At 38.5% G+C, this 24,684-nt stretch overlaps 1 protein-coding gene across 3 annotated transcripts in view; it reads right to left on the bottom strand.

Annotated features, from left to right (window-relative positions):
• The window catches only part of OSBPL9 (oxysterol binding protein like 9), a 176,015-nt gene that overhangs the window by 60,884 nt on the left and 90,447 nt on the right, over window positions 1-24,684 (bottom strand). For all 3 annotated transcript variants that reach the window (XM_058552391.1, XM_058552392.1, XM_058552393.1), the window contains exon 4: window positions 17,540-17,616. In XM_058552391.1, coding sequence (XP_058408374.1) covers window positions 17,540-17,616 — 77 coding nt within the window. The remainder of the gene's footprint in view (window positions 1-17,539; window positions 17,617-24,684) is intronic.

Below are 24,684 nucleotides of genomic sequence, written 5' to 3'. Positions count from 1 at the left end.
AGTGAAGGCTGTAATATAACGATATGAACATGCTGTAGCACTAACCAAAGACAAGAGCAACTCTCACTCTGCCTGAAGGAAGATATTAAACAAAGTCACACACAAACCATGTTAAAGGAAGAAAGAGGTTTATCACTTGACAGAATTCTAACAATTATAACTCGAAGCAAGAGGGAAAGGCTGTGAAAGGACAAAGAGCTATGAGAGGCTATAGAATGTTCTAAGTAACTAACACGTCACAGTGTTAGAGTGGATGCCTTGGGTAGAGCACCTGCAGCTGAGTCCAGAATCAAGAGAAATTGGGACCAGGTTGTGAAGGGCCTGGAAGGACATGTCAGGCAGCTGGACCTTGGCAAGAGGGGAGCCAAAATAGATTTTTAAGCCCAGGAGAGACTCAGTTGGATCTGATTTTGAGTAAAGAGTATGGGTAAAGGGAGTCCAGTGACAGGGGGACTAGTTAGGTTTTGCAAAAATCTAGTTAAGAAAAGGTTCTGCAAAAGCCTAGGTGAGAGATGATGAGGGCCTGAATTAAAGCATTATCATGTGGAAAAGAGAGGCCAAATTCAAGAGATATTACTAAGACAAAATTAACAGTACCTAGTGACTGGAGACAGAAAACGGCTCTAAATGACTCATCGCCTGTGTGTGGTGGAACTTCAATTAATTAAAATATTTAGGGAAAGACACTTGGCTTAATTACATTTCAGCATAAGAACTAGACTTTCAAACATAATCTTGTTTAAACCTTTATTGAAAAATCTTCCCAAATATAATTTGAAGCTAAGTGCATTATAATAATCATGAAAACTGTTTTTTTCTATGGACTTTCCATACACATCAGTTATCACTCAACATCATGAAGTTTAGATACTGACAGAACTCGACACATCTCAGGGGACATCCTAGAATTTGCTTTTTAGAATTAAAGTTTGATATCCTCTTTCTCAAGCAATAGACTGCAAACCATGCAACTGTCTGATTTCCAGTCAGCAGAATATGATAATATCACAATGCTCTTTCCTGGTTGAACCAAACTTACACTGAAATAAAGTCTCTGCTGATCTTCCTATTAACTGGGGATGGCTGAGTCGTTCGACTACTACAGAATACAATGTTTTCACATTAAAAAAAAACAACAACAATAACACCTAGAACTTTAGAAATATCAAAATGGAGTGACCAACAGCCTTTGCAGCCTAGTATTTACTGAGGGGCACTTTAAGAATAATGTGATCTCTGTCAAAACGAAACTCAGGACACTTGAGAAACAAATCCAGCTTCTCCGTTATCTTTCTTTTTTCCCATTTAAGCTCTCAGACTAAAAATCTGATTTTTAGTGGTTTGTATCTTCCCTAGCCTAGGAAAGGTAATATAATATTTTTATTTAAGTTGTCTCTTGCAGGGCTGCACAAAAAGTAAAAGTTTAAAAAATATTTTTTTAAGTAGAAGTAAATGACACATGTTACACTATTCATTAAAGGGCTTTATCACCTACTCAGTTCAATACAGGCAGTGTTGAGAGATGATTCACAGATAGCGGATGAGAATTTCCAATTAAACTTCACTACAAAAGCTCTTAAAACTGCAACTACTATTTCAAGAACCCTCCCAGCTTTTCCACTGAAAATTAGAAGTAATCACTTGACTTGTTTTTAATTACCTGAACATAGCTAAACATAAACAGTTTAATCAACAAGCAAAACCAAATGTTACTTTAAACCAGCAAAAAGTTTTCTTGTTCAATACATCTCTCAACGATTTATAACAAAAATACTTGTGAAGTACAGTATTAATGCCACAAAAAGAAGCATGATGATTAAAACATGCTTTCTCGTCTATTTATTATACTCAATCTTCCATAACTAAGCTGCGCTCAGATCTAAACCTTTCTCTTCAGTTTTTATGCGATCCTCATCCAAAGTTTCCAATATTTTTGCACAAGCTACCCAAAGAGCATAAACCACCTCCCTCCCCACACACATATTCACAAATAATAGCATCCATAATTATTACACACAAAAATACTGGCCCAGGAAAGAACACAGTGCCAAAAATAAAACAAAAAATATTTGGCCTGCAACTGGAGAATCTATTAATGAGCAACTGGTCAAAATTAAGCTTTCACAGTAAGAGAATCCTCAACTTTTGTGTTTAAAATATTTTGACACAGCTTTAGAAAGGAAAACAGAGTTCCACAAATACAAATCAAAAAAGGGGAAGAGATTCACTCCAAAATCTGGTTTGGTGGCGAATGACCTCTCGGTGGAACAGGAGGGCCCTAGCCTCAGCCTCCAACCCATCTCGGCGGAGGAAGTGAGGCGAGCTGCCCGCGAAGAGAGGGCCCCAGCGGCCACGTTGACCTACTCACCCCACAGGGCAGCGGGAAGGAGGCGGGGAGAGAGCGACCTGCGCGCCCACGGCCAGGGCCGGCAACACGGACCCCTGGGGCTCAGAGGTGGGGGCCGGCCCCTCTCCCGGACCCTCGGGGTCTACTCACTCCGCAACTGGCCAGCAAGAAAGCCATTCGCCAAGGCCCCCGCCCTCTGTGCCTCCAGGGGAGGGAGCAGGGGGCCTCTTCCGAGTACCCCTTTTTCTCCCCCCTCGGCCGGAATCCCGGCCTGCGGCGCAGTCCGTCCAGCCAGGTTCAGCCAGGTTCAGCCAGTCCCCCGGTCCACCACCTCACTCCTCTCCCAGCCCCGCCTCCGCCCGGGCCTAGAGGCCTCCCCGATTGGCTGGCGCTGCCGGCTCCCGGCAACGAGACCCCTGGCGATTGGCCATGGGTCACCTGCTGTAGGGGAGGAGAGCGCTGACGATTGGCGGTTGGGCCAATTTTGGGGTGGAGAGCGGAAGGGAGCAGGCCACCCCCGGGTGGGGCTGGCAGCAGCAGGCGCAGACGCGGAAGGCCCTCCTCCCCGGTCCCCAGCCCAGACACGACCCAGCAGGCTCCCCGCGGGCCCTAAGGGCTCACCTTGCGACCGCGCCCGCGCCGGGACCTGTGCCTCTGGGCACGCAGCCGCCACCCCACCGCGCCAACGCCGCCCCCACGAAAGGGAGGTCGTAGCTGAACGGAGCTCAGCTTGGCTTCGGGGCACTGGCCCCGGGGATTCCCACTGGGTGGCGACTGGGGAAGGACCCGGTTACAGACACAGACGTTGCTTCACCTACACCCACTGGCTTCTAGCCTGCCATCCCCAATATTTTGGCAGCTGTGGAGCCAAGTCTCATCTTGATAACTGCTTTTGCTTACTTCCGGAAAGTTGTTTGTGTCGCGTGGTGGGGAAGTGGAAGAAGGGGGAGGGAGTGAGGGGAGGAAGAGATACTATATCAATAAACAAAAGCATGGGTGCCTGCTTTATTTTATTAATCCAGTGAAACATCGTGAGCCTGCTGTTGTGCCACAGCTCCATAAGGAATGTAGGTGGCTTATGAAGATGCTTCAGGAATCCAAACGGCATAACTTCAAATTAGATCAAAAGTTCGGGCTTAGAGGACTTCGACAGAAAATACCCAAAAATGCAGGAAATCACAGACATAAAAGATGAACTTACTGATCTGGAGGACAATTTTCTTTTCTGCTCTTACAATTTTTCCTCACAGTTGTCTATATACCTTTAACGCTACTAAACTCTTAGGCATTGAATTAATTTTTGTAGCTCTACTGGTACCCCGTACAACACCTAGCATAGTGCACGCTGCACAAAAGTCTCAATAAAGGCTTGCTGCATTCAGTGTTAAAGATACCTTCGCTTTGTTTATGTAAAAATTTCCAAAATATCCAATACCAAACGCACTCTCTTCTTCCCGCACCCACTCCTCAAAAGCCAAATCTTCTTTCAGTTCTCCCTACATCTCAGTTAATGAAAAACCACTACCATCCACTCTAACACACAAACCATAACCTAGCCATCCTTGACGCCTCCATTCTACATTCAATTCTTTACCAACTTCTGTCATTTTTACCTCCTAAATACATTCTCAATCCTGTCCACCTCTCTCCATTACCACCACCCAATTACAGAATCTGGCCTCTTGCAATAATCTCCTTAGTAAAGGCTCCCTGAATCTACCCTAACTCCTCCAACTCATTCTCAACACTGTAGCCACAGAAGTATTTCCAAAACCAATTGCATTACCACATCATCATCCTCCTCCCCCCTAATTAAAGAACTTCAACTGCTTTCCATTATGCTTAGGATACAACTCAATCTTTAACAATGGCCTGCAAAGTTTAGCCCTACCTACATCCTAGCTCCATCTTACACCTTGCACTCCCTTATTTTCTGCCCTCCACACAACGGCCTTTTCAAGTTTCTTCAATTTGCCACGGACCTTCCAACCTCAAGGCCTTGGCACATGCTGTGATTTGTCTTTTCACTGTCCCCTTGACACCAGTCCCCACCCCTCACTTAATTTACTCCTACTCATCATCATTTCCTCCCTGCCTATGTGAATTCTTCCTATTTTACGTTCTCATAGCCCATGCACCTCTCCTTTGTTAAACTTATCATAGTTATAATTTTACATGTATTTGAGTTAATCTTCTTTTTAATCATCTTTGAGTTATAATTTACATACAATAAAATGCATCCATTTTACATGTACAGTTCAATATATTTTGATAAATGTATGCACACGTGACCACAATTAAGACAGAACATTTCTATCACCCCAAAATTTCCCTTGTGCCCCTAAAGCAGTTGATCCCACTAACCACTGCCCTGCCTTCTATCTATTTGCATTATTCTTTGATTAATGTTTATGTTCACCACTAGACTGTATATGAGGCAAGGATCCTATATGATTTTGTTCAACATCATATCCTCAGTATTTAGCCAAATGCCTGGCACATATTAGGTGTTCAACACAGGCATACCTCAGAGATATTGTGAGTTCAGTTCCAGACCACTGCCATAAAGCTAATATCGCAATAAAGTAAGTCACACAAATTTTCTGGTTTCCAAGAGCATATAAAAGTTATGTTTACACTATACTGTAGTCTTTAAGTGCAACAGCATTATGTCTAAGAAAAGTACAAACTTTAATTAAAAAATACTTTATTGCTAAAAATTGCTAACCATCATGTGAGCCTTGAGCAAGTTGTAATCTTTTTGCTGGAGGATCTTGTAAAAAATGCAATATCTGCGAAGCACAATAAAATGAGGTATGCTCCTAATGGATTTCCTATGGTAATAGATTCTGAAAATAGACATCAATTCTATGATAAATATCAATTAAACTATAAACAGTGAGGGAGAAAAAATACATTAATTTTGCCAGATGGAGAAGGTCAATGTCTACCCTCCCTTTTAAATTTTCCTTTAATATCTGCTTTTCTAACAGTTCATTTTGTGCCTGTGCAGCCTAAAGGACTTAATTCCATATTAGCTGACCAAACAGTTCTCCAGGCCAGGGGGAAAAAAAGCCTACATCTCTAATTCTGCCTACATACTGTACTGTTTGACCCTATAAGAAACATAATACTTATTTATATGATTCTTGCTTACTAGTTCTTTCATGTGCTTATGTCTTATCTCCCCAACTAGACAGAAAGACCTATGGGGTCATCAAGGACTTTGTATTTAATAGTACCTACCAAAGTGTCAGATTTTCTTTTAAAGTGTTCTCCAAATCTCCCATCATCATCATCAGGGGTCAGTAGTTTCAAAATCTAATGCACCATCATTTTTGATAGTATAGTGTAAATAGTTAAGTTGTAGGAAAAGTTTAATGGACTCAATTATCATTAGTTTTTTTTTTTTTGGCTTGAGGAAGATCAGCCCTGAGCTAACAATTGTGCCAGTCCTCCTCTATTTTGTATGTGGGTTGCCGCCACCACACGGCTTGATAAGTGGTGTGGGTCCACGCCTGAGATCTGAACCCGAGAACTTGGGCCACCGAAGCGGAGTGTGCCGGACTTAACCACTATGCCACGGGGCTGGCCCCTATCATTAGTTGTTTTATTGATAGGTTTAAGTGTTAAGATTGGAGGTAATGGCAATAGAGAATATGATTTATGACAGTCTCTCAACAATAATATTGAGTTTTCCTCAACTGCATATATATAAACATCTATGTTCTAGTTACATATTTAAAAAGGTCAGAGCTACAGTCTAAAGTCTACCTTTTCAGAGTTTGATACTAAAGATAACTGTTTGTTATAGACATATAGTTCTCATTTTCCCAATCCTAGTGTAAAGTTAGTGTGCATAAAAGATGTAGCATTTAAAATGAAAATTACACAATATAAGGCAACTTTACCCATTTTATGCCAAGAAGCTGTAAGACTTCTAAGCAAATTTGGCAACTCAAGTGTTTTTAAAGAAATCTACAAGTTGTTTCAGAAGGAAGTTAAGTGACCGATGCCTTACACTCAGATATGACAACTGATTTCCAACCCACGTATCAAAAAAATCTTCAATACTTATCCCTGAACTACATAACTGAGGCTACTAAGTGATTAAATTAAATTGGTACCTGTTTTTTGTTGTTGTCAAGATAAAGAAGAATACAATATGGTGATTAAGAAGTATAAAAAACAATCTGAGAAAAATCAAAACACTAAGGTTCAGGGTGAGGGAGTTGTTAAAATGGCAAGAAGTCTATTAAGTAAAAAATAGGCGAACTTTACCCAGAGCTATTAAGATGAAAAGAAACTTTTTACTATATAGAAGTCACGTACTACTTTCAAAGATACTATTTCTGCTAGACAGCCCAATAATGTTTACCTACAAATCACATTCTTCTCTGATGTCATCTCAGATATAGATGACAAATACTTTTGGTAGCAAGAGAAGAAACAGAAAGAAGCAAAAATAGAGAAAAAAAAAATCATAGTTTCCCTAGGAATCTGCTTAGCAATTCAGGCCAAATGACTGGAGCAGATAACATTAAAAGACAACTCTTGGAAGGAGAATATATAGCTCCACTATTTTGTCTGCCCAGTATACCCAGGAGTCTCAAAACTAAAGGCAGCCAATAAATTTCCACATAGAAACTTCTGGCCAGATGGAATAAATACACCACTTGGCATATGGTAGAAGCAGTCCCTACCTTATGATCAAGGCAACCATGTTCCAAAAGTTTGTTTGTAAATTATTTGCAATTCCCAATGCATTATCAAAAGAGAAATATTTGGTTCAAGGTTAGGAATGAACACTCTCTATAAATCCCACAATGACTATGATAGTGTACTGCCTTGTTCACCACTGAATCTTTAGCATCTCCTCACACAGGGACTGGCACGTATGAGGTGCTTAATAAATGTCTGTTGAATGAATGAAATGCTAGGTATTATACTATGAAAACAGCAGCATAAACAGCTAAAAAGACTGAAAATGGCTAGTCTAGCAAGCAGAACAGAGAAAGTGGAGCAGCAGAGGGCCGTTTTTCTATGAGTCTTTTAAGTACCATTTAAAGATTTTATTTATTTATTTTTTTCCCCTTATAGCCCCAGTAGATAGTCGTATGTCATAGCTGCACATCCCTCCAGCTGCTGCATGTGGGACGCGGCCTCAGCATGGCCGGAGAAGCGGTGCGTCGGTGCACGCCTGGGATCCGAACCCAGGCCGTCAGCAGCGGAGCGCGCGCACTTAACCGCCAAGCCACAGGGCCGGCCCTTAAGTACCATTTAAAATTTAAAATTATATTACATAGGTACTATTGCCCCAATTTTTACAGGTAAAATTCTGCATTGGTCACTTAACTTTCTTCTGAAACAACTTGTAGATTTCACTAAAAATACATGGGTTGGGGGGCCGGGCCAGTGGTGTAGCGGTTAAGCGCGCCTGCTCCGCTGCTGGCGGCTGGGGTTTGGATCTGGGGTGCACACCAATGCACCGCTTGTCAGGCCATGCTTTGGCGGCATCTCATATATCGTGGAGGAAGATGGGCACAGATGTTAGCCCAGGGCCGGTCTTCCTCAGCAAAAAGAGGAAGATTGGCATGGATGTTAGCTCAGGGCTGATCTTCCTCACACACACAAAAAATACAGGAGTTGCCAAAAATGGTTGGAAGGTACACAACTCCTTGCCACAAATGGGTGAGATGGCTTTGTATTGTGTAATTATTCTTCATTTTTATTTCTTTTATGTTTTTACATATATTTTTTTATTTCTGCATGGATTACATCATGTTCTCATGTTCACCACCCAAATATTAATTACAATCCATCACTACACGCATGTGCCTAATTATCCCTTTCGCCCCCCCCCCCCCCGCTAACCACCAATCCAATCTCTGTCTCTGTGTGTTTGTTTGTGGTTGTTATTATCTACTACTTAATGAGTGAGATCATATGGTATTTGACCGTCTCCCTCTGACTTATTTCACTTTGCATAATACTCTCAATGTCCATCCATGTTGTCACAAATGGCTGGATTTCATCGTTTCTTATGGCTGAGTAGTATTCCATTGTGTATATATACCACATCTTCTTTATCCATTCGTCCCTTGATGGGCACTTAGGTTGCTTCCAAGTCTTGGCTATTGTGAATAATGCTGCAATGAACACAGGGGTGCATATATCTTTACGCATTGGTGTTTTCAAGTTCTTTGGATAAATACCCAGCAGTGGAATAGCGGGATCGTATGGTAGTTCTATCCTTAATTTTTTGAGGACTCTCCATACTGTTTTCCATAGTGGCTGCACCAGTTTGCACTCCCACCAGCAGTGTATGAGAGTTCCCTTCTCTCCACACCCTCTCCAACACTTGTTGTTTCCTGTCTTGTTAATTATAGCCATTCTGACGGGCATGAGTGCTATCTCATTGTAGTTTTGATTTGCATTTCCCTGAGAGTTAATAATGTTGAACATCTTTTCATGTGCCTGTTGGCCATCTGTATATCTTCTTTGGAGAAATGTCTGTTCAGGTCTTTTGCCTACTCTTCATTTTACATGTTCCAGCTTTTATGCACTCTAACTTTACATTAGGATTAGGAAGTTAACAAATGAGAACTATACGTTTATCTCTAAAGAAAGGTGTGGGAAAAGCTATTGCTTTTATATTATATACTTCTACATAGTTTAAAATTTTTTAGAAGCATGACTTACTTATGTCATTGCTTTATTGTAGTTTTTCAAAAATCCAATCCTCATGATTTTTATTTTCTTCTTTATACTAGACTGAGCTCCATAAAGAGAAAGACAATATGTCATTTATTCACAATTATATCCTCTACAAATAGTATAGCGCACGGAACACATTAAGTGTTCGATAAATATTTAACTGTTTTTTATTAACCAGATAAATAACTTTTCTGTATTCTCTATATGTTCTGAATTGAGCATGGCCTATTTTTTTTTAACTTTTAAACCTTATTTTTATAAAGAGAAAGCAGGAAAATATATCATAAGTTCTAAAAGATTTCCATAACAACACAGTTAAAATAACTGGAAATTAAAGGAATAACCTTAAACATCTATAAAACTAGACCATCTGTTCTTAGTTGTTTTCCAAGAGTTCAAAATAGATGGGCTACCACTAGTAAAATAGAATTGATTAAAAAAAGGAATCCTAGAATCCTAAATTCCAATTTAGGAGCCAGAAATTCATTTGCCCTCAGTAATAGTAATGACATTGGCAACAGCCCTTAGGGGAATTTTCCCTTGTTATAGGAAACCCAAGCAACTGGCTACTTCTCCATACCACTTTACCTGTGGAAGCAGTGACACAGCTTTATTGCAATCATTTCCTTTGGGAAACAAAGGGCTTCAAGGGAGGAAAATAAAACATATCTATTTTTCTATACGATACAAAAATAAAATCTAATGAGGCCAGGGTAAACAATACAGTGGTACTAAACAGGTCTTTATATATTGAGGAATTGAAATGTATGTTCAAAAAACTAATCTTCAGTGAAGTAGCTTAACACACAAGAAAAACACTCAACAGATTTCTATTACAGTCATGTGCCGCACAATGACATCTCGGTGAATGGTGGACCGCACGTACGACAGTGGTCCCATAAGATTAGTACCATATGGCCTAGGTGTGTAGCAGGTTCTACCATCTAGGTTTGTGTAAGTACACTCTATGATGTTTGCACAACGACAAAAATCGCCTAACGACGCTTTTCTCAGAACATATCCCCGTCGTTAAGGGATGCCTGACTATAATCTTAGCTACCCAGTTAGACATATAAGCCATTATAGAAAAGAGGGTAGAATCAAGGTATCCTAATACTAAAGATTAATTTCTCAGCCACTATACTAAATTGCACCTTAAATACCAAATTTGTGTTTGTCTACAGCCAAAGTTTGGCACATATGCAATTATCAAACTATCTAATTTTGAAGAAAGGCTTCAGAATGGCTTTATTTTTTTCCAGCCTCGATAATGATTTGCAATCTGAATTCTATCACATCTCCTTTATTTATAATGATGTTTTACCCATTCACCCACAGATTCACTGACATTTCTGGTGAGGTTTCTACCAGCCCTCCCTATTTCCTTCAGCCATATTCTTACACAAGTATCATGTCCTTTCTCTCTAGAGGCTTGAGATCAAAGCCAATGGACAGTGAACAAAAAGCAAAGGACAAAAATTATAAAATTATAAGACAGTGGGAATGAAATTCCAATTTGATAACCACCTAAGATACAATCTATCGTGGCCTACGTAAACTTAGACAACAAGGACAATTATAGCCCAATTTCTTGGCCCAAAGAATAATCACAGAAGCCATTTAGTATAAAATTTTTTAAAATATCAACTCATTTATAGCATAAGAGTAGAAAACTTAAAGATCTATACTACTCAATTAAACATCTACATGAGAGTTTTCAAATGGGGATCTAAAAAAGTCTCTACCACAATCTTCTGTGTTTTCATTTCTGATAACCTACAAAAATTAGTATAACCACACACTGAATCAGCTCAGTGTCAACCCTAAATCCAAATGCTACCAAGTTATTTCACTGCCCATGTTTTTGTTTATAATCAAGTTGGCATGAAGTACTACTACTTGTCACAGAAGAGCCTTGACCACGAAAATAACATATGTGTGAAGTGAAGGCCAAATGACCTCATAGCACATGCTGTACTAAGGAAGGTTTCCCAGTAGTTAGAACAGAGAAAAGTGGGGAGAAGACAGAGTCATCATATTCCACACAGTAGTGTATGCATGCCAAACTTAAAACGATTCTATACCCTAACAGGCAGTACCATTTTCACATTGTAAGTAGTAACCTACTTTTAGCAAGATAATATCATTCATCACATTAATGTTAATTTAGATTTTATTGCTTTGTGTTTTCTTTGTATTTAATTTGCAATTTTCTTTTGGATATATAGTTAGTTCTATAAGGTTTTAAACCTAAGAAGTTCATACCTAGCTTTATGTTTGTCCACATTATTTTATTTTTTTTGGTGAGGAAGACCGGCTCTGAGCTAACATCTATTGCCAATCCTCCTCCTTTTTTTTTTCCCCCAAAGCCCCAGTAGATAGTTGTATGTCATAGTTGCACATCCTTCTAGTTGCTGTATGTGGGACGCGGCCTCAGCATGGCCAGAGAAGCGGTGCGTCGGGGCGCGCCTGGGATCTGAACCTGGGCTGCCAGTAGTGGAGAGCGCGCACTTAACCGCTAAGCCACGGGGCCGGCCCCTATGTTTGTCCACATTAAATAACATCATGATATAATACTTTAAACATTGGAATTCTGGGCTTGCAAGAGTTTTTTCTAAAATGGGCCCAAATTTACAAAACTGATTTTTACACCTGTATGATATCCAGACAAGCGGCAATAATTCATTATACTTTGTATAATATAGGATGCTGCAAAACCTACAGGATGTAAAATCCTGTCTTCTTCCAGTGATCAATCCCTTCCTTGGCAATCTCTCAGCATTTGGTTTGTACTAAAGCTTAGTAGGGTAAATAAAGAATCTAAAAGGTTTCCCTCCCTTAATCAGTATCATCAAATATCCACTGAATGCCTCTTACAGGCTAAGAAGGGGGATTAAGAGGCTCAGCAGCCTCTCTGGCCTCTCTTCAAGGAGTGTCCTAATTTACTTGGGTGTAAATACATGAAAAGATACCACAAGCTAACATGCAACAAGTTTAGAATGACTACTGGAATCTCAACTTCCATAGCAATTCAAAGGAGAGAGAAGATTGTAGTTGTCTTCTCCCAACCTCAGACTATCCTAATTGCAATTTACAGATACCCACAGAGGAGCAGGAACAATAGGAAAAGAAAAGAACAGAGGAAAGATAGAAGGAAAGGGAAAAGAGATGCTCCAGATGAATTTAGGGTTAATCAGAATGGAAGGAAGAACGGAACTAATATTTATGAGTACCTTCTATGTACAAGGTGTAATATCTTACCACAACTACTTTATTGAGGTTTTATACCTACCTTTAAAGATCAGGTAAAGTTTAAAAGAGGTTTAAGAGTAATTAAGTACTTACTTGAGATTACACAGCTGGTAAGAGGGCAGAGCCAGGACCCAAGTCCTGGTCAGCCTAGCTCTAAAGATTTTTTACTATAATATACTGCCTCCTAAACCATATTCAGAAGCTTGGACAGTGCCAGTTAGGTTTTGCAAAGGTAATATGGGAAACATACTATCAATAAGATAGATTCTCTCTAGCCTCATGAAACTTATAATCTCAAGTGGGAGATGAGTTAAATAATAAGGTATTGTTAAAAGAGATAATGCCTGTAAAGCCCACACAGTTCCTGGCACATAAAAAGTGCTCAAATATTAGTTGCTACTATTATGTATTATTACAAAGCAGAATGTTATATGGGCTAAAACAGAAGTGGAAATTATAGCAGAGGTTAAGGAGGTAAGATACTACTTTTTATTACAGTGATAAGAAAAAATGAAATGAAAAGGTAATATGTGCACTGGGTCTTGAATGATTGGAATGAGTCTTACAGAGGCAAATTTGAGGAGTGGGGATGGTGAGGGCTTAAGAGTAGCATGAGCAGAAGCATGGAATCAGAAAAGATTTCTATGTGGAGCATCAGGTACATGTAGGGACAGGAAGTGGAAAGGTAGGCTGGGGTCAAATCAAAGAGAGCCTGAAATCCCCTAATAAGAAATTTTACTTCGGGGGGGCCGGCCCCATGGCATAGCGGTTAAGTGCTCCTGCTCCACTGCTGGCAGCCCGGGTTCAGATCCCGGGCACACACCGATGCACTGCTCTTCAGGCCATGCTTGGCGGCGTCACACATAAAGTGGAGGAAGATGGGCACGGATGTTAGCTTAGGGCCAGTCTTCCTCAGCAAAAAGAGGAGGATTGGCATGGATGTTAGCTCAGGGCTGATCTTCCTCACAAAAAAAAAAAAGAAGTTTTACTTCATCCTACAGGCAAATGTAAACCATTACAGGTTTTTCACAGTTGTGGATGTCTTAAGATCATTAATTATAGTTGCTCATTTATAGGATAAAGAGGAGAATAAATTCAAGAATATTTAGGAGGGCGCTAGAAATAGAGGTGGCAAGAGGTAACAAAAATGATAGTCAAATGAATGGAGGAGTGTGAGTGATTCTATAAAAAAAACAAAAGAAAAGAAAAAAAGAGTCTCCAGGTTTGGCAGGTTAGAAGTTATCACCTAAGAGGACTCTCAACTTTCAAACCTCAATGGCTCAGAGAATAATGCTGTCATTAACAGAAACAGAAAAATGGGATAAAGAGATGGGTTTGAGGAGGAAGGAGATAAGCTCAGTTTTATCCATGCTGAGGCTGAGTTCCAAGGAGACAGCTAACTGGCAAAATTCAAAAGGAAAGACTAAAGCTAAATATCAAAAGAGAGATAAAAATGGAGGGGAAGAGAGGGGAGGAAGAGTCATCTATACACAAGTTTTAGCTGAATCCATGAAAACAGTAGTGGCTGATAGAGAAGGTCACAGTCTCAAAGGAAACATCATGCAGTCAAGAGTATGAGTATAGTGTTAACTTTGGGAAAGAGTGAGAATAATTTTTTCTTTGAAATATGTAAGCAGAGAAAGAAAGTATAGGTGAAGTCACTAAGAACTGCTGAAGAAGAAGAGAGACCTTTTTTTATAAAGAAGGGAGCAGGCAGTATTAGATACTGAACACTAATGAAAAAGATTCCACTGTGGGGATTTAATTGAAAATCAAAAAAAAGTCAATAAGACGACTATTAAATAGTTATAGAAATCCAATTAAAGTTAGACAAAATTTAAATTGTAATAGATAAAGCCATCTCAATTTGGTGACCTCACAGTACTAGAAGCAGAGAAACCAGACAATGGGGGCTCTGGGGCATGGAAACCAGAATGGTATACTGCACAAAACACCCAGTGACAAGAAATTTTAAAGGTGATAGCAAAATCAATGTCAAAGAAGCAGACCATAACGTCTACACTGGGGAATGAGAAAAGCAAAACTAGAAAGGTACTAAATGGCCAGGAAAAATGGAGAAGTAGAGCTTAGACCAAAACGAAAGGAGAAAAGTTCAGAAGAAGTAAAGTGCTAGAAGAGGATGAAGGTAAGAAAATTGTGGTCAAAGAGAAAACACTTTTAAATTCAATATTTTGGAGGTGGTGCAGCTCTTAGTAATGACAAGGTCAAAGCAGTACAGTTTAATGGCTAAAGTGGAGATGAAATTCAATTTCACGCCCATTTGGAAGAAAGCTCCATGAGTGCCTACTCCACAGTACCAAACAGTATGTTATAAATCTCAGAGTACTCAGTAAACAGCAATGGAAAAACAACCGACACATTATCTGTTTGTTTGTTAATTTCTTCAATTATTTCTTCATTTAATTAACAGTCATTGAGCACTATTTAGAATGCCAACTAATGGGAGTGGGAATGGTAAAAGCAGTTGTTGTAGTAATGGTAGCTAGCATTTATCAAGTTCTTACTATAGCTAGGTATTATTACAACAAATCTGCATTTAACCCATTTAATCATCAAAACAACCCTACAAAATAAGGTTTTATTATCCTCATTTTACAGATGAGGACACTGGAACTCAGAGTAAGTTCAATGTCAAGAGTTAAATGTAAGTGGTGGCGATGAGATACAAACCAAGGCATTCTGGCTCCAGAGTCAAGTTCTTTACCAGACTTCACTATCTCTGGGAAGAGAATCTTTACTTTTTTACCAGTCAAATTAACATTTAATTACATATTTCTAAATGTTCTATCTTCTGCATGAACTTTAGAAAAAAATATATAAAGAATTCTTTTGTATTACGTCTATTTTAAAATATCAAAGCTATCAGAGTTTAAGATTTCTCAAATTTATCTTTTTCGTCTTGTTATTCCCCAAAACATGTAAGCTCTCTTCTTAGCAAAAGCTCATAAATTCCAAAATTGGATCAAATTAGGCACCTGATCTTAAGGAATCTGCATCCTAAGGTGGGAAGTTATATATACTTTTTTTTTTTCATAATTTTATTTATTTATTTTTTCCCCCCAAAGCCCCAGTAGATAGTTGTATGTCATAGCTGCACTTCCTTCTAGTTGCTGTATGTGGGACGCGGCCTCAGCAGGGCCGGAGAAGCGGTGCGTCGGTGCGCGCCCGGGATCCGAACCCCGGCCGCCAGCAGCAGAGCGCGCGCACTCAACCGCTAAGCCACGGGGCCGGCCCATACATACTTTAAAAGACAAAGAAGAGTATGATAAGGACTTAGTGAATTGTGCAACAAGTATGACATTCAAAGAAAAGAGATCACTTTGAGTTTGGGGGGTGGGGGAGGAGGGGTCAGTCAGGGAAGTGACCCAGAAGAGGTCAGTTCCGAAATGGGCTTAAAGAAAAGGGGCAGTAAATAAAGGCAGATGGCATTTCAGAGACAGAACATCACGAGCAAGAATGTGAAGATCAGAAATGAAAAGATGGGGCCAGCCCCGTGGCTTAGTGGTTAAGTGCGTGCGCTCTGCTCCTGGCGGCCCAGGTTGGGATCCCGGGCATGCACTGATGCACTGCTTCTCTGGCCATGCTGAGGCCGTGTCCCACATACAGCAACTAGAAGGATGTGCAGCTGTGACATACAACCATCTACTGGGGCTTTGGGGAAAAAATAAATAAATTAAAAAAATTAAAAAAAAAAATGAAATGAAAAGATGAGTTCAGAGGAAAGCAAGCAAGCAGCAGCACACTGGCAGAAGGTTTATGTAGGGGTATAGTGGCAGAAATGTCTAGAAAAGCAGGCTGAGAATAGATCATAGAGAGACTTGAATGTCAGTCTAACCAACTGTGGAGGGAATCTCATCTGCCACATTCAGTCTAATATGATTCTTAAAACACGTATCTTCTTACTGAATCACAAATTTGCTGAAATGATGCCACAGTCATTTATAAAACTGCCTAAATTAAAAAGAAACCTATAGAAATTATGAAGTTGCTTTTAAAAGGCATAGCTCATACAGTAACTTGTATATCTCATAGTTCAATTCCATATTCATTTCTTACAGTCTCTTAATAACCACATCCTCGAATAATTTTTTTAAGCCTCTATTTGAACACTTCATCTTGTAGGAGCTGGGATGCCCTATACTATCTTGTCTAATCAAGCCAATTCCTGGTATAGGACAAAGATAAGTAGAGAGAAAGGGTTATAAAACATTAGTTTTCTACAATTCAATCCTATAAATCAAAATAATCAAAACAAAATCCTCTATATGCCACAATATAAGCTCTTTCATTGGAGAATAAACATAGAAAACTATCTTCAGTATGGTAGAGTAGACATTTGTTGTTTTTGTCACCCAGCATCTTTCTTTCCCTATTTTGCTTGGGGAGACCACCTTCTACCCTACCAGCAATGTGTTTCTAGTGAAGCAGATAACATCCCAGCTCCACAAGTGTTGTATGACTGTGAAATTATGACTGGTCAGGATTGGGAAAATGACTGATTAAGGTGATCAGCATTAATCCTATTAATCGTATTATGGTCCTATGAACTTGGAGTTCCTACAATGGGCAGCTGAAATTGCTGCAACCACCTTACCAGCACAAAGGGAGAATCTATCTAAAAATAAAGCCAACCCAGAAGAAATGGGACCTAGAAATAGAGACGGGGGATCTGGGTCCTCATGACATTGTTTAAGTGCCTACCTCAAACCACACCTAAACCAGATTTGCTTTTTTCTTAAACCAGTTTGAGTTTTTTCTTTCACTTTCATCCCAAAGAGTACTACCCAACATACATGGTAACTGCCAAATCCTATAACAAGAAAAGTAGGTCAACTTCTCAGCACTTATCTATTATCACACATTATTATAATAATTTGGTTATATCAATAACCAAATATAGATACTAAATTTAAAAAATGAATCTGGCACATTTTAACATAGTATTTCCCTTTCAAGAATGCCTTGCACTGTCTTGTTTCTAGACAAAAATCAGTATTTTACCCTTTAGAAAGCAGAAGAAAATGACCATAACTTTCCTATATATTATAACACTGTAAAGGCAAGAATAAACAACTTAGAAATTAAAAGTTTTCAAAAGTTTTCAAAAGTTTTCATTACATCATATCACAGTTATTTAAAAAAACAGAAAACAGAAAAAAAAAAAACTAATGAACAATCCAGAAGCCATGTAAAGATTCTTACTTGAAGCTGAAGAGTATGTCGAAGAATTGTTTCTTCTAAGGCATGGATCCACTTCTCTCGCTCATCAGCATCACGAGCTGGAATAAAAGATTGGAAAAATTAAAACCTTAATTTCTACAATATAGCTCCACATTTGAAAGTAAAAAATTTAAACCATAATGCTAATAGAAAAGATTTTTAGTTGTGCTATTTCCTTACTAGGTTCACCTTTCTATACTTTCCAAATAAGGGATCTACTTGCAGCCATTTATAACAGAGGGAATAATCGTGTTCAATAATAGTAGGCTACCTCCCCACTGAGAACAATCAGAAAAGCTGGAATAATTATTAAAAAATAACTGGTTGAAGGCATCAAAAAACAAGGTAGTAAACAATTAACAGGCCAAGTTCTAGGAGAAGACAAACATCTGGAAGATAAGCCTGGTATTTAGGGCCACTTTTCTCTTGGAAGCATTGTAAATTCCAGGAGAGCTGTAGACTGAGCAATGTACTTAAAAGTCTTGTATATCAGTATATGCGGGCAGGGGATATGTGGGAACTCTATGTACTTTCTGCTCTATTTGTCTGTGAACCTAAAACTGTTCTAAAAAATAAACTCTATAAAAAAAAAAAAAAAGGCTTATCAGGCCAAAAGTCCGAGACTAGGGGCCACCAAGAGTGAGGGCTCTGCTAAATAGGTCATGTTTTGATTGGGACCTCAAAGGGCTGCACCTTGGGATTAAGAATAAAACAATCGCTCAGTCATCTAAGTGGCCCAGAAAAACCTTGATGCTGAAACGGATTAAAACAACCCCAGGTTGTTAGCAACTCTAGGCACCTAGCTAGCAAAAGCAAATGAAAATCTTTTCTGTAGGAAGATACTATCTTAGCTGCTGAATGAGTTCTAAAAACATTTTTCAGGGGCCAGACGCGTGGCTTAGCAGTTAAGTGTGCGCGCTCCGCTATTGGCAGCCTGGGTTCGGATCCCGGGCACGTACCAACACACTGCTTGTCCAGCCACGCTGAGGCGGCGTCCCACATACAGCAACTAGCAGGATGTACAACTACGACATACATCTATCTACGGGGGCTTTGGGGAGAAAAAGGGAAAAAAAAAGGAGGAGGATTGGCAATAGATATTAGCTCAGGGCCAGTCTACCTCAGCAAAAAGAGGAGGATTAGCATGGATGTTAGCTCAGGGCTGATCTTCCTCAAAAAAAAAAAATAAAATAAAATAAAAAATAAAAACAATTTTCAAATACAATGTCTAGCACATAAGAAAAGATAACCAAGAATACAAGGAGATAAAATTACATATAAATGAGAGTCAAAAGACAATAGAAACAGATCAACAGGAGCTCCAGATATTTGAATAAACAGTCCCACACTTTAAAACTATGCTTAACACATTCAATAAAAGACTGAAAACTTTGACAGAGACTTAGAAACCATTTTATAAATGATACAGATTTTTTAAATAATTGAATATAAATTCTAAAACTGAAAAACATAACAAGCAAAATTAAGAACTTCATGGATGAGTTTAAGAGCAGATTAAATCAACTAAAGAGACAATTAGAGGACTCAAGAAAGATCAGAAGAAACTGACCAAAACAAAAGACAATGAGTCAAAGGGATAGAAAATATAGAAGAAAGGGTAAGCAACATAGAGAGCGAGAGGGTATAACATGCATGTGATTGGAATATCAGAAGGAAACAAAAGAGAGAATAGAATAGAACCACTATCTGGCTGAGAATTTTTCAAAACAGATGAAAGATATTAAGCTACAGATTTCAGAAGCCCTAAGAATTCCAAGCAGGATAAAACAAAGAAATACACAGCTAGGCACATCCCAGAAAAAATTACTGCAAACCAAAGATACAGGAAATATCTTTAAAACAGCTGGTGGGGGAGGTGGGGGTGGATAGATTATTTTCAAAGAAGCAACAATTAAATTGAGCTACGGTCTCAAAAGAAATAGTGGGAACCAAACCAAGAGAGTACTATATCTAATGGCTGAAAGAAAATAACTTGAAATCTAGAATTCAGTGAAAAATATCCTTCAGGAATTAAGATGAAATAAAGTCATCTTCAGGCCAACAGAAACAGAATTTGTCAACAGTAGACATTCATTAAAGAAAATCTGAAAAAGTATTCTCCATGCATAAGGAATAATGTCTGATGGAAGGTGGTAGATGTAGGAAAGAATGTAGAGCAACAAAAACGATAAGTATGTAGGTAAAACTAAATGAATATTGATTGCATAAAAAATAATAATACTTTGTGAGGTTTTAAATAAATACACACAAAATTAAAATACAAAACAATTGCAAATAGATTGGGAAAGGGAAAATAAAGTCAAAGAATTCTAAAGTTCTTGCATTGTTTAGAAACAAGATAAAATTACCAATTAATGTTAAGATTTTGAAAACTGAAAGATTTATGTGGCAACTTTTAGAGTAATCATTAAAAGGTTTTTTTAAGGGGCCAGTCTGGTGGCACAGTGGTTAAGTGCATGCGCTCAGCTGTGGCAGCCCGGGGTTCACAAGTTAGGATCCCGGGCACACACCGACGCACCACTTGTCAAGCCATGCTGTGGCTGCGTCCCATATAAAGCAGAGGAAGATGGGCAAGGATGTTAGCCCACGGCCCATCTTCCTCAGCAAAAAGAGGAGGAGTGGCAACAGACGTTAGCTCAGGGCTAATCTTCTTCGCAAAAAAAAAAAAAAAAGGTTGTTTTTAAGTGTTTAACTTTCAGAATAATAAAATTTTTTTAAAAAGTCAATAATGAGAAGCAATCTATCCAAAAATTGACAAGGACCAAAAAAAAAAAACCATGCAAGAAAAAAATGAAAACATATGGTACAATGGTAAATTTTAAGCCTAAAATCATTAATAATTAAATTAAGTGTAAATGAAGTAAATGCTCCAATTAAAAAAGAAAGGTTTAGGGGCCAGCCCGGTGGCGCAAGTGGTTGCGTGCACACGCTCCACTGCAGCGGCCCGGGGTTCACCAGTTTGGATCCTGGGCACGCACCAATGCACCACTTGTTGGGCCATGCTGTGGCAGCGTCCCACAAAAAGCAGAGGAAGAAGATGGGCACAGATGTTAGCCCAGGGCCAGTCTTCCTCAGCAAAAAAAAAAAAAAAGAAAAGAAAAAGAAAGGTTTAGGGGTTGGCCCAGTGACATGGTGGTTAAGTTCACATGGTCCACTTCAGTAGCCCGGGGTTCACAGGTTCGAATCCCTGGTGTGGACCAAAGCATCGCTCATCAAGCCATGCTGTGATGGCATCCCATACACAAAATAGAGGAAGATGGGCACGGATGTTAGCTCAGGGATACTCTTCCTCAGCAAAAAGAGGAAGATTGGCAAGGAATGTTAGCTCAGGGCCAATCTTCCTCAACAACAACAACAAAAAAGAAAGGTTTATAAATAAAATTTAAACAAATGATGCTTACAAAAGACACTTACTAATATAAGTATACAGAAATATTGAAAATAAGAGTATAAAAAAAATACAGGGACCAGCCTGGTGGTGTAGTAGTTAAGTTGGTGTGTTCCACTTTGGCAGCCTGGGGTTTGCCAGTTCAGATCCTGGACGCAGACCTACTCGCCGCTCATCAAGCCACGCTGAGGCGGCGTCCCACATGGAAGAGCTACAACTCTACAACTATGACACACAACTATGTACTGGGGCTTTGGAGAGAAAAAGAAAAAGAGGAAGACTGGCAACAGATGTTAGCACAGGGCAAATCTTCCTCAAAAAAAAAAAATATACTAACTCAAAAAAAGGTGACGTTATTAAAATAAAATAAAATAGACTTTACCACAAAAGGAGATCAAGAGACTCACTTTGTAAATACAAGAGATTCAAATGATCAGGAAGATATAATAAATGTAAATCTCTATGTAACTAATAACATGGATTCATAAAAATGTGTGTGTGTGTATATATGGCAAAAACCTATAGAATATAAGGAAAAACAGACAGAACATCACAAACATAGTGGGAGGTTTTGGTTTGTTTTTTTTTTTTGAGGAAGGTCAGCCCTGAGCTAACATCCACGCCAATCCTCCTCTTTTTGCCGAGGAAGACTGGCCCTGAGCTAACATCCATACTGATCTTCCTCCACTTTATGTGGGACGCTGCCACAGCATGGCCTGACAAGTGGTGCGTCAGTGCGCACCCGGGATCCGAACCTGGGCCGCCAGCAGCGGAGCATGTGCACTTAACCGCTACACCACAGGGCTCGCCCCTAGTGAGAGATTTTTAACACATCTCTCTCATTAACTAATAGATCAAGCAGACAAAAAATTAGTAAGGATCTAGAAGATCTGAACAATCTCTGATGAATAAACTTGATCCAACAGACATACACAGAACTCTGCATACAACAAATGTAAAACAGACATTCTTTCAAGCACACACAGAACATTTCTAAAAATTGACCACATAATAGACCCTAAAACAAGTCTCAACAAATTTCAAAGGATTAAAATCAAACGCAGTAGATAGTGAGAATTTAAGCTAGAGATCAGTTAAAAACATAGATAGAAAATACTCAGAAATTTTGAAAATTTAAAAAAAGAAACATACTAAATAATCCATTGTTTGAAGAAAAATCCCTCTTCCTTTCCAATTTGGATCCCTTTTATTTCTTTTTCTTGCCTAATTGCTCTGGCTAGGACTTCCAATACTATGTTGAATAAAATTGGCAAAAGTTGGCATCCTTCTATTGTTCCTCTTCTTAGAAGGATAGATTTCAGTTTTTCACAGTTAAGTATGATGTTAGCTGTGGGTTTGTCATATATGGCCTTTATTACACCAGGTACTTTCCTTCTAGACCCATTTTACTCAGAGTTTTGATCATACATAAATGGGTGCTGAATCTTGTCAAATGCTTTCTCTGTATCTATTGAGATGATCATGTGATTTTTATTCTTCATTTTGTTAATGTGGTGTATCACACTGATTGATTTGCAGATGTTGAATCATCCTAGCATCCCTGGGATAAATCCCACTTGATCGTAGTATATGATTCTTTTAATGTATTGTTGTATTCGATTTGCTAATATCTTGAGGATTTTTGCATCTACATTCATCAGCAATACTGGCCTATAATTTTCTTTTTTTGGCTTGTCCTGGTCTGGTTTTGGTATCAGGGTAATGTCGGCCTCATTTTAGTTAGGAAGTGTCCTTCCTCTTCAATTTTTTGAAGAGTTTGAGAAGCATAGGTATTAAATCTTCTTTGAATGTTTGGTAGAGTTCACCAGGGAAGGCATCTGGTCCTGGACTTTTGTTTTGGGGAAGGTTTTTCATTACTGTTTTGATCTCCTTACTAGTGATTGATCTATTCAGAGTCTCTATTTCTTCTTGATTCAGTTTTGGAAAGTTATATAATTCTAAGAATTTAACCATTTGTTCAGGGTTGTCCAACTTGGTGGCACATAGCTTTTCATAGTATTCTCTTATAATTCTTTGTATTTCTGTGGTATCTATTGTAATTTCTCCTCTTTCAATTCTGATTTTATTTACATGAGCCTTCTCTCTTTTTTTCTTAGTCTAGCTAAAGGTTTGTCAATTTTGTAGCTCTTAGTTTCACTGATTTTTTTCTATTGTCTTTTTAGTCTCTATTTCATTTATTTCTGCTCTGATTTTTACTATTCCCTTCCTTCTACTGATTTGGGGCATCATTTGTTCTTCTTTTTTGAGCTCTTTTAGGAGTAATTTGATTTCCTTTAGGAGTTACATTGTTTATTTGAGATTTTGCTTGTTTCTTGAGGTAGGCTTGTATGACTATAAAATTCCCTCTTAGTACCACTTTCACTGTATCCCATAGATTCTGGTCTGTTGTATTTTCATTTGTCTCTAGATATTTTCTGATTTCTCCTCTGATTTCTTCATTGACCCAGTAATTGTTCATTATCATTTTGTTTAATCTCCACATATTTGTAACTTTTCCAGTTTTCTTCTTGTAGTTGATTTCTAGATTCATACTGTTGTGGTTGGAAAAGATGCTTGGTATTACTTCAATCTTTTTAAATGCATTGAGACTTGTTCTGTGGCCTAATATGTGATCTACCTGGAGAATGTTCCATGTGCATTCGAAAAGAATGTGTATTCTGCAATTTTTGGATGGAATGTTCTGTATATATCTATTACGCCCATCTGGTCTAACGTGTCATTTAAGGCCAATGTTTCCTTATTGATCTTCTGTCTGGATGATCTATCCACTAATGTAAGTGGGGTGTTAAAGTTCCCTACTATTATTGTGTTACTGTCAATTTCTCCTTTTATGTCTGTTAATAAGTGTGTTATGTATTTAGGTGCTCCTATGTTGGATGCATAGATATTTACAAGTGTTATGTCCTCCTGTTGGATTGTTCTTTTTATCATTATGCAGTGCCCTTTTCTGTCTCTTGTTACAGTTTTTGTTTTAAAGTCTATTTTGACTGATATAAGTATGCTACACCAGCTTTCTCTTCATTTCCATTTGCATGGAATATCTTTTTCTACCCCTTCACTTTCAGTTTGTGAGTGTCTTTAGGTCTGAAGTGTGTCTCTTATATGCAGCATATATATGGATCTTGTTTTTTTATCCATTCAGCCAGCCTGTATCTTTAGATTGAAGTATTTAGTCCATTTACATGTAAAGTAATTATTTATAGGCATGTACTTCTTGCCATTTTGTTACCTTTTTTCTGGATGTTTTTGTAGTTCTCTGTTCCTTTTTCTTCTCTTGCTCTCTTCCCTTGTGATTTGATGACTTTGTTTGGGTTCCTTTCTCTTTATTTTTTGTGTATTTATTATAGGTTTTTGTTTAGTGGTTACCATGAGGTTCATATATAATAACCTATGTATACAGCAATCTATATTAAGTTTATGGTCTCTGAAGTTCAACCCCACACTAAAAGCCCTAGAGTTTTATCCCACCCCCATGTTTTATGTTTTTTACATCATATTTTACCTTTTTTGATTTTGTGTATCCCTTACCCTCTTATTGTAGACATAGATTATTTTAGTACTTTTGTCTTTTGACTATTATACTAGCTTTAAAGATGGTGGGTTCACTACTTTTACTGTATATTTGCCTTTACCAGTGATATTTTTTCTTTGATAATTTTCTTATTTCTATTTCTGGCTTTTTCTTTTCCACTTAAAG

This window comes from Diceros bicornis, chromosome 13, assembly GCF_020826845.1.
Source record: "Diceros bicornis minor isolate mBicDic1 chromosome 13, mDicBic1.mat.cur, whole genome shotgun sequence".
NCBI classification, from domain to species: domain Eukaryota; kingdom Metazoa; phylum Chordata; class Mammalia; order Perissodactyla; family Rhinocerotidae; genus Diceros; species Diceros bicornis.
Note: the sequence above shows the minus strand (reverse complement) of the source record. Positions and strands in the feature narration are given on the sequence as shown.